The sequence below is a fragment of the Chenopodium album genome, chromosome 16, assembly GCF_948465745.1.
Source record: "Chenopodium album chromosome 16, dcCheAlbu1.1, whole genome shotgun sequence".
In the NCBI taxonomy this organism is placed as follows: domain Eukaryota; kingdom Viridiplantae; phylum Streptophyta; class Magnoliopsida; order Caryophyllales; family Amaranthaceae; genus Chenopodium; species Chenopodium album.
In genome coordinates, this window is record NC_137849.1 from 5,115,295 (window position 1) to 5,126,639 (window position 11,345).

At 36.1% G+C, this 11,345-nt stretch overlaps 1 protein-coding gene across 1 annotated transcript; it reads left to right on the forward strand.

The window, feature by feature from the left end:
• The first annotated feature begins 7,470 nt into the window (after positions 1 to 7,470).
• Positions 7,471 to 8,439, forward strand: LOC145583788 (UPF0481 protein At3g47200-like). The gene has a single exon (XM_081640762.1). The coding sequence runs from the start codon at positions 7,471 to 7,473 to the stop codon at positions 8,437 to 8,439; it is 969 nt and encodes a 322-aa protein (XP_081496888.1).
• Positions 8,440 to 11,345: the final 2,906 nt, after the last annotated feature.

An 11,345-nucleotide genomic window follows, 5' to 3' on the forward strand; every position in this document is an offset into this window, starting at 1 on the left:
TTGGTTGTGAATAATCACTAAGCTTCTTTGGAACCGCCATCTCTGATTCTGTGTCTGATGATGCCTCTGAATTGCTAGAACCAGTTGGAGAATCTCGGTGATTATTGTTATTATCACTAGAATCCGCCAGGATTTGCTTGTAGAAGTTTTTCTGTCTATGGAAGGAACGTTCGATCTCAGGATCGAATGGGATGTAACCTGATCTGGAACACCTGGGCATAAACAAAAACTAGAAGCAAATATGAGATTTGTCTCAGAGAACTAACGCTCTCTGAGACAAAAGGAAAATAATCTAGACTACAAAAATAATCAGAAATAAAAATAAAATCGTTTCCCCGGCAACGGCGCCAAATTTTGACAGGGTAAAGTCGTATTCCCTAATCAAAAATAATTACCTAATTCACTAACTAAAGTAGATAGGGAAGTAGGGTCGATCTCCACAGGGAAACAAGTCTTTTTACTCCTAATTAAATATTATACTCTAAATTATTTAAGTAACCAATATCAAAAGTTGAATATGAAACTAAACTAAAAAGAGTAGGAAAAGGGAGAAAATAATATATAAAAGGATCTAGGGCATAGGTTCACCAATAAATAATATTCCGGGGTAAAATAGGGTAATAAATCATTGACATTGCATAAATAACATGATTAACAGGCTCTCGCAATTTATTAACCAACATAGACCTAACAGGCTCTCGCAATTTACTAGATCTAAGTTCTTATCGAAAATAGCCTTTAATATCAAATTAACATCTGCTCGATTCATCAATTTAATATTGTTATACTTTTACAAGCCGCAATTGTAAAACATTAAAACAATCCAATAAGAAATCATCATGCAATACCAACAATCAATAATAGTCAATCATCAATGCATCAATTAACCAGATTGTAAAGGGCTCGCGCTACTTATTACAATCACACAATTAATTTACCGGTATTAAATCTCATCTCTCGAATCTTGACTTAACCATTTATAAATTAACTTGCCTATTGAAACTAGACCTAAACATTAATTCTCATCTCTCGATTCTTGAATCAATATTGTTAAACTCATGCATAAAAGATAGGCCTAATCTAGTCACAGAGCATTAAATCAATCAATAGGAAATTAATCTAGCATTGATAATCAACAACAATAATTTACCCCTTCATATTTTATTAGATCCCCATAAACCCTAGAAATTAAACTACTCACGCATAATTAAATATAAACTAAGCAAAGCAATAAAATAAATCATGATCAAAGGAATAAAATAAATAACTAAGATTAAGGGAAGAGAAATCGTCACCAAAATAAATCTGGAATTAATCAAAGAAATAATAACAAAGGTTTAGAGAGAGAGTTTAGAGAGAGAAAACTAAGTAGAGAGAGAAAGTCTAAGAGAAAGGATTAAGAGAAGAAGAAGAGGTTCCTAAAATCGTATTACGGAGGAGTATTTATACTCCGTACAAAAATCCTAAACTAAAACAAATTAAAACGACTCTAATTGTCTCCTAAATAAACACGCGCCCGATCGGGCGAGGCACCGCCCGATCGGGCGCGCCTTTTTATCTCTAATAGCTAATCTCGCGCCCGGCCGGGCGCGTCACCGGGCGCTTCTCCCGCCCGGCCGGGCGCGCCTCCGGGCGCCAGCCTTTTTGGCCGGGCGGATCATTTGGGCCAATATTTGGACTTCGATTGGGCTCCAATTCTTCGGGCCAATCTGGGTTTCCTCTTTGGGTCTTGAATACTCGGTCCAAACGCCCCGGTATCACATCTACCGAGCCCTTAATCACCGGTTCGATGTCTCTAATCGGCCCTGGGCTATAAACTCTGGTCGTGCTTTTCCAATGCTCGCGATTGCTCCTAAATATCCCGGGAAAATACTCCAAAAGCATAAATCCCTGCAAAAGTCAACCAAATCTACGAAAACACTAGAAAACACCAATTAGTAATAAAAGTGGCTCTAAAGAGCCAAAAACACTACTAATTATGACCAAGGGACGGGGGTAAAATACTATATAAAATGGATACATCAATATGACCCCGAGATGTATCTCTTAGGTTTTCAAGGCTTTTCTCCACCATGCCCCAAAACCTCAAAATTTCCTCAAAAAGCGTGGATTATAGCCTTCAATTATGTAATTTTTTTAACTTTTTAGCGCGGAAATAAAAATTGCCGAGATGTTAACCATGGTCTCTTATATCTTCCGGGATTCAAATTGGATCAGTGGAACTAAATATCCAATATGCCCTTAAACGATCATTTTACCCGATCACAACTTGAAGTGATTTCGTAATCTCAAGCTTACCACGTACGTTTATGACAACATATGATGATCAAATATGGTTTCAAATGGCAATATATAACCCCGAGATGTATCCCTTAGGATTTAAAGGTTTTTCACCACCGTGCCCTGAAACCTCAAAATTTCTCAAAAAGCGTGGATTATAGCCTTCTATTTTGTAAATTTTTGACCTTTTTTCACCCGGAAAAAAAATTGACGAGATGTTTACCATGATCCCTAATATCCTTCGGGAGTCAAATTGGGTCGGTGGAACCATCCAATATGCTCTTAAAAGATCATTTTACCCGTTCACAACTTGCAGTGATTTCGTAAACTAAAGCCTACCACGGACGTTTATGACAACATATAATGATCATATATGGTTTCCAACGGCATTATATGATCCCGTGATGTATCCCTTAGGGTCTCAAGGCTTTTCTCCACAGTCCCCTAAATCTCAAAATTTCCTTAAAAAGCGCGGATTATAGCCTTCATTTTTGTAATTTTTTTACCTTTTATTCCCGAAAATAAAAATTACCAAGATGTTTACCATGGTCCCTAATATCTTCCGGGAGTCCAGTTGGTCGGTGGAACCATCCAGTCTGCCCTTCAACGGTCATTTTACCCGTTCACAACTTGTAGTGATTTCGTATACTCAAGCCTACCACATACGTTTATGACAACATATAATGATCGTATATAGTTTTAAATGACATTATATCACCCCGAGATGTATCCCTTAGGGTTTCAAGGCTTTTCGCCACCATGCCCCGAGACATCAAAATTTCCTCAAAAGGCATGGATTATTATAGCCTTCAATTTTGTTATTATTTTTGACCAATTTTCGTCCAGAAATAAAAATTGTCGAGATGTTTTCCATGGTCTTTAATACCCTCCAAGAGTCCAATTGGGTCGGTGGAACCGTCCAATATGCGCTTAAACGGTCATTTTACCCGTTCACAACTTGAAGTGATTTCGTAAACTCAAGCCTACCACGGACGTTTATGACAACATATGATGATCATATATGGTTTCAAACGACATTATATGACCCCGATATGTACCCTTAGGGACTCAAGGCTTTTCACCACCGGGCCCCGAAACTTCAAAATTTCATCAAAAAGCGTTGATTATAGCCTTCATTTTTGTGATTTATTGACCTTTTTTCACCCGAAAATAAAAATTGCCGAGATGTTTACCATGATCCCTAATATCCTCCAGGTGTCCAATTGGGTCAGTGGAACCATCCAATATGCCCTTAAACGACGGTCATTTTACCCGTTCACAACTTGCATTGATTTCGTAAACTCAAGCCTACCACGTACGTTTATGACAACATATAATGATCATATATATGGTTTCAAATGGCATTATATGACCCCCGAGATATATCCCCTAGGGTCTCAATACTTTTTGCCACCGGGCCCCGAAACCTCAAAATTTTCTCAAAAAGTGTGGATTATAGCTAGAGCTGTCAAAAAGTGACCCGACCTTAACCGACAAAGATCTGAACCCAGCCTGTACTCGAACAATGGGGTGAAACTAGTGACTTGTAACCTGACTTGAACCTTACCTGATCTTAACCGAAAACTCATTTATTTGATCCAATACTTTATGACCTGAACCCGAACCTGCCCCGACCTAATAGTAACCGTCAACTGATTTAATCTAACCCGAAAACAATCCGAACCTGAACTAGTATCCAAATCAACTAAAACATGAACCCGTGTCATGGAAGGTTTAATAAATTTTATATACATTTTATTCAGCTTATATATTGGTATAATTCTGTAAACCTTCAATCCGATTTAATAAATTCTTTTGTTCAGTTTATATAACTTTTGTTCTCTATTACGCGTATATATGTTTAACTTGGCCACATCGATATTTATTAGAATTGAACTTGAACCAGAACCCGACTCAACACTAACCCAAACCCGAATGTACCATGCATCTTGTTAACCCATTCAAACCCGACTCAACACAACACAACCCGAACCTGAAATTGAACCCGATTTGATTTTAACTCGAATTGAACCCGACCTATATTCGAAAAGGTGAACGAACCGTTATAACTTGAACTGAAATTGACCCGACCTGAATCTGAACCTGAACCTGAACCTGATTTGAAGCTAGATTGACCCGACATAACCCGATCCTGATTTTACCCGAGACCTAATTTAACTCGACCCAAACCCGACTTGAATACCCGAATTGACAGCTCTAAAACAAAGAGTTTAAGGTTTTGTAATTGTGCTATAAACGACTTATTTATGAAACTTTAATTACAAAATTTATTACAGTGGGTGTAGGACTACAGGATGCACGTACTGCATAAATTTTTATTAAATTATTAGAGTTAATTAATTGATAAGTAGTACATAACTATAAGATTTTAAACATTATTTACAAGTGATATGATTCACCCATCCCATAGACCATAACAAAAATGTATTTCATTTTGTTAACTCATTCAACTTTACATATGTTGAAGCATAATGGTTTTGATGATGAGGAACTTGAACTAAAATCAAACTCAACTAATAAAGATTCTCTAGTGTGTGATTAGTCAAGGTGCAGATTGATCTTGGTGATTGAAGAACCATCTGAAACTAAGAAGACTTGAAGAAGATCTTTATTGAAGAAGTTAAACAAATCAGAGGAAGAGTTCTCTAACAAGAACTAAGTTCTCTAACAGGAACTTGAAGACAAGCAGTTTAAGTTCTTTGGTGGAACTTGATATGCTTGGAGCTCAAGTAATTTACCTGATCAAAAGTGCGGCGCAGCAATAATAGTTAAGGTTTTATCTTAGAAATTATTGTTAATATGGTAAGTAGGTTAGTGCACGAAATTTATTAGAAACGTGATAAGTTTACTTGGTAAATAAAGTAAATATGGAAAATAATAAAAGATAGATTTTAGGAAAAGATTTTCTAAAAAGATTATTTTCTCTAAATTTGATTTGTTAAATAAGTCTTCTTAATAAAAATATTTTTAAACTTATTTTCGGAAAAGATTTTATTCCACTTGGTTTGCTAAAACCGTGTTTAAAAGATAAGTTAAGTTAACATATTTATCTTTTTAGAAAACCTACTTTCTATACGAGTGTTACTTGTATAAATAGTAGAGAGCAAAATGATTTAGGTTCTTCTGAGTTTATGCGTGGAGAAATCACAGTGCTTTAATTGAGTAAGTTTACCAAGCTTCTAATTTGTCATATTAGTTTCGGATTTCGTGCATTGCTTACCTATCATACTAGGTGTCTTATATTTGTATTGGTTGGGTTATTTGGGTGAATTTATAATTTGTGTTACATACAGTTTTGTGTTAGCTTCTAGGTGAGGCTGTGAGTTTTGTACTGGGGTGGTACAAGTAGTTGTGCTTTGGTAGTACGTGTAGTACTTTGGTGGTACGAGTGAATCTAAGTGTGGTGCTTAGATTGGGTAGGATAGGGTCCTATCAAGTAGCAAGTCCAGTGAGGAACTTGTGAAATAAAGGTCCGTGTCTAATAGGTTGTAACTTGGTGTTTGCCCTATTATAGTGAAGTGTTATGTGTTTGAAATCCCTAAGGTAGAGTCGAGGTTTTACTTCCAGTTGGGCCCTGGAAGGTTTCCTCGTAAAATCTGTGTGTTTTATTAAGTTCCTATACGCATTGTTTATTTATCCGCAAAAAGTAGTCATTAGGAACTCTATACAATTCACCCCCCTCTTGTATTAATCGTCTCAACTAACAACATACTTATACTCTTATACGTGTATTCCCTGTGTTTTAATATTTTGTATATTTATAATATACTCTCTCCTTTTCAAAGTAATGTTTCTGTTAGAATTTTTCAATGTCAAAAATTAAATATTTGACAAAAAAAGTTGGGAATATCCAAATATGACATAAAACTTTTATAGATCTCATAAAAATTTCGTGCGGCCATGCCCATTTGATTAGGATTGGGCTGCTTCAAATTTTGAAACCCAAAAGGCCCACGTCACCAAAGCATAGCAAGCCCAATTTGTAGCCATGCACGTGCTTATAAGAGTTTTCAGAAACTACATAGCTCAAAATTTCCTCCAAAAATCTCTAATATGCTTCGCGTCAAAATCATACTCAATGTGATCTTCAATTCTTCGCATTCATTTCTTAGTTTATCACGACTGTCACCTTCCATTATATTATGTATCAAACAAGGTATGACAAATGAGTCATTTGGATCAGATTGGATCGATTAATTTGGATATATGTCATACGTACTTTTATGTAAGTTTTAATCATTCATATTTAGTTAGGTCGGAATCGGGTTCAAATGGAGTCGATTTTAGTTTGGTTAGTTTCATATTGGATCAAATTTTAGGTTAGGGCATTTCTTTTATAGGATTTATTTTTTTAGTTGGGTCAATTTTGATCTAATAAATGTTTAGATATTTGGTTTATATGATTGAGCCAACATGTTAATGAACGAAAAAAAATGAAAGTTTTTCTAAAACATGACTAAGAAGAATGGCTACGTATATAAGCTTGGCAAGAATATTTACCATTTTAGGTTTAAGATAATGACGTTAGGCTTATATGTGTCAACCTCTTCTTCACTAAGGGTTTATACATAGAATTTGAAAATTTATCATAGTGTACTATTGTTACAATCGAATACCCATCCGTCCTTATAGTTCATGTTCCATTTTGGTCAATCTGATTTAACATACCATTACATGCAACAGATATTAATTAAGCAATACAGAATTTTAAATGTCAACCAGATTGCTTGATTGTATGTATCAACTTAAGTTTTTCAAGAGCTAATTAAAGTGAGCTCAGACCGCTAGCCCAGCCCGGCCCGACCTGATTTTGGGTAGATTTTCCTGGACCATAACTAGGCCCATTCCGTTTTTAAATTTCTTGGGTGGACTTGAAAATGCGATTTTATGCAATTTTAGTTTATTTTTTTATCTGGTTCAAAAAGCTCGCCTGACCCAGCTAATTTGGACGGGTTTGGGCACGTAATTTATGGCCTGAATATTGGCCCGACTTGAGACATGGGCTGAAATAGAAAATTTGGGTGAAAAGGTGATTTTTGGGGGAATTAGTGAGGATTAATGGGGAAAAAATAAATAAATAAAAATTTAACCAACTTAAGAAAAAAGGAAAATGAAATTCGTGAGTGTTACCAACACAAAATAAGTCTTTCTAGTGATGAATTCATTGAAATGATATTGCTCGATGCTGCATTCATTATTTACTCTTTCACGGAGTGTTATTATCATTATAACATAACACCTCCTCTCGAGCAATGGCAAAAGTTTCTACGTGTTTTGTCGACCAGGGATTCTGGGGATCCCCCTTTATTTCTCATGGAAAATCAGCTTCCGTTTTTCATACTCGAAGATCTGTATCTAAAAGCATTTGGAACGAATAATGTTTCCTTTCGGGATGTTACTCATAAATACATGGCCAATTTTGATATGATCTTTGGAGACGGCATTGTCAATACTAGGGAAGTTGTTGACAGAATGAAAAAAAAAAACAGTTCGTTATTCATCAACAATCTTATTAACTTCGTACTGATCTGTTACTCGCCTTCAGATGAACTTAGCAAAAATAAGTGGGGTAATTTTCATTCTAATTTGCCAAAATCTACGATTACAGTCGAGGACTTGCACGCAGCAGGGGTCAAATTTGTGGCAAGTGATGATCATGAGAGTAAGAATCCACTGGAAATCAAATTTAACAAGAATAATGGGGTGTTACTATTTCCCAAAATTGAGTTCAATAATTACACAGAATCTTTCCTTCGTCACGTCTTATATTATGACCAATGTCACAATAAGGGTTATGATGACTTCAATGATTATATCTACTTCCTTAAAACATTGATATACACCGTAGAAGACGCTGAAATATTAGTGCAAAGTGGTGTTATCATTGATAAGGAACTCAATAATAAAAGTGTGGTTGATGTCCTCAACAAAATCGACCCAACTTACTACAGCACGAAATTTAATTACGGGGCTATACAAAGAGATTTGGTTGAATATGCTAACATACCCAGGAATCGATGGAAGGCGATTTTGAAGAGGGATTATTTCCAACATCCATGGGCTATAATATCTGTTATTTTTGCAGGCATAATGTTTATTCTTACTGTGTTACAGACTATTTCTGGTTTCATCAACTAGTTGCACGTACTTGTAATATTATTCAACTTCACATATATAGACACATACTCTTAAACGATTAAGACAATACTTTTCAATTTTTTTTTTTTTTTTTTTCCTTAAGGCATCCATTTATTTGACTTTTCATATGCTAGCTTTGACTTTTTTTTCTAAAATATGAAAATATAAATGTATTCATGTTGTATGGTTCGTTTTTTTTACACGTATGTTATATGTTATTTATTTCATTAATCGAGAGGCAAGTTTTTATAATATAAGCTTTTGTATTTTGTTTACTAATACACTTTACCCACACCGAAATTATGTTTCTATTTTAACTTATCATCATTGTCGAAAACAAAAATAATTACTCATCAAATTAATATACTTCGTATATTGGACAAAAGTATTGGGGAAATCGGAACATGACATAAAGCTCTATAAATCTCATAAAAGTTTAGCCATACATTCGGGCCATTCCCATTATGATTTGATTAATTGGGATTGCAAGTTTGCAACAATTTAACTTTTACACTATAATATATACAATTGCTTTAGCTACACTAACATTAATAATAAGTCTTAATTTGTACTGTACACATTTTAAGTGCAAATTTACTCTCATTTACTTACAGATTTAGAGGTTTAAAGTGCATATTTACATTAATTATTTGTTTAGGTTATGCTATACTACTCTCCGTTTTTTTGTGTTTTGATGAATTTCAGGTAATAAGTTAGATGCAAATTGATTATGGTTGGCTAATCTTGAGATAATAATTGATAAGTGTTTTATTTGTCCACTTATCATGGCTTTTTAAAACACAATTTTGTACTCTTTCCCCTACTTCAATCCCTTTTTCTAACTCTTTCTGTGCATACTTGCATCTTTTGGGTTTCCCGTTTCTTTTTATGTGTGTGCTCGTGTTTGTAGGTTCAATGAGATTATGGTTAAGTAGCGTGAGCATGAAGACTTTCTCGAGGGAGCAATATCAGGCAGGAGCGGGCGTGCACCCTTAGAGGAGCGGCCGCTCCTCATCCCAGCACCACATTCTGCCTCCCCCTGCACATATAGGAGCGGGCGTGCAGCCTCCAAGGAGCGGGCGCTCCTCCCCGATCCTCTACAAACTGCCTCAAACTGGTGCAAGAGGAGAGGGCGTGCAGAGAGCCCAGGAGCGGGCGCTCCACACCCAGGAGCGGGCGCTCCTACTTACTGGAGCGGGCGCTCCTCCTGTTCTGAAGACTAATTTTGACGGATTTTACGATGTAATTTCTGGGCATATAAATAGGACGACTTAGCTTCAGTTTTGCATCTTCTTCCTTGGAGAAGATCACCTTCTTCCCTTTAGTCTTCTTAGGCCCTTAACTCTCTAAACTCTTATTAATTAGCTTAGTTTCTCTCAAACTCTATCATTGAAGTAGATTAATTGAAGTTTGTATTCTTCCTTTCAACATTTTCTCAACCTTGAAGTTTATTAAGTAATCTCTTTCCTCTATCTCTTGCTCTTAATTTTTAATTTTAATTGCTTTGAGTTGATAATTTCTCCCTTAATCTTGTTTATTTGTTCTTGCATGTTTAATCCATCCTTGTTTCATCTCTTTCCTAGCTTATTTGAATTCATGAAAACCCTAGATTTAATTGTTAGAGTAATTTCCACCATGTTTAGTGAGTAGTCTATTAGTTAGGGGTTGGGTGAAGACCCAACCAAGCTATGGTTAATTGACTTGGAATTATTCATGTGCTACCTTGGATTGATAGTTGCTTATGCTTGAATTGATAATTGCATGTGTATTTTGTTGGCCACATTATGCCCATGTGTTCATCCCTTTTCTCACATCGAAAGATGGGGCTTCGGAGTGAGTCTTTTCTTGTGTAATTAGATTATGCTACTTTCATGATTTTGGATGGAATTTGAACCCCAAAAGGTAGTAATTGATCCCATATTGTTCCCAAAAGTGAGGTTGTAATATTTTCAAGCCTACTACATTTTGAATGAGTGGCAAGGAATAATTCCAAGGTAGCACATGAATAATTCCAAGGTAGCACATGGTTTCATTGACTAGGTTGCTTTAGTATGGTAATTAGGTGAGAAATCCCAATTATCCGAGCTTCATGCTAGTTCGGAGCGATCGAGAGACAAACTCGAGCTAGAAACCCACTTCCTATCCTTGAGACTTAATCCTTATCGTGTTAGTGCAATAAAAGGGATTACTTATGAAGTCACATTGCCTTCTTTCGAAGTCACAACATAAGTACTCCCTAGATTAAGCACTAACACGATAAGGATTAAGTCTCAAGGATAGGAAGTGGGTTTCTAGCTCGAGTTTGTCTCTCGATCGCTCCGAACTAGCATGAAGCTCGGATAATTGGGATTTCTCACCTAATTACCATACTAAAGCAACCTAGTCAATGAAACCATGTGCTACCTTGGAATTATTCATGTGCTACCTTGGAATTATTCCTTGCCACTCATTCAAAATGTAGTAGGCTTGAAAATATTACAACCTCACTTTTGGGAACAATATGGGATCAATTACTACCTTTTGGGGTTCAAATTCCTTTGATATGGGCGACAACCTTCTTACCACAATCCTAGACTTTAGGTCTCGTACATTCGGTAAGGTTATTGTCACACTAGCCTAAACTAGCCAATTCTATGTTCAACCAAGGGCATCTAAACCATGCTCGAAATTTTAATACCAAAAGAAAGCAAATATCCATCACATGCAATCCAATATCCTCATTGAGGACTATTCTAAAAGCAAATTTTTTTTTCAACGCCATTCCCCGGCAACGGCGCCATTTTGGTAGAGGGATATTCGGTCGTTGGACGATCACCCTCAAGCCAAACACTATTTCTACCTAAACTAACCTAAGACAAGTCTAGGGCAAGTAGAGGATCGTATCCACAGGGAATGGGTATGAGTAC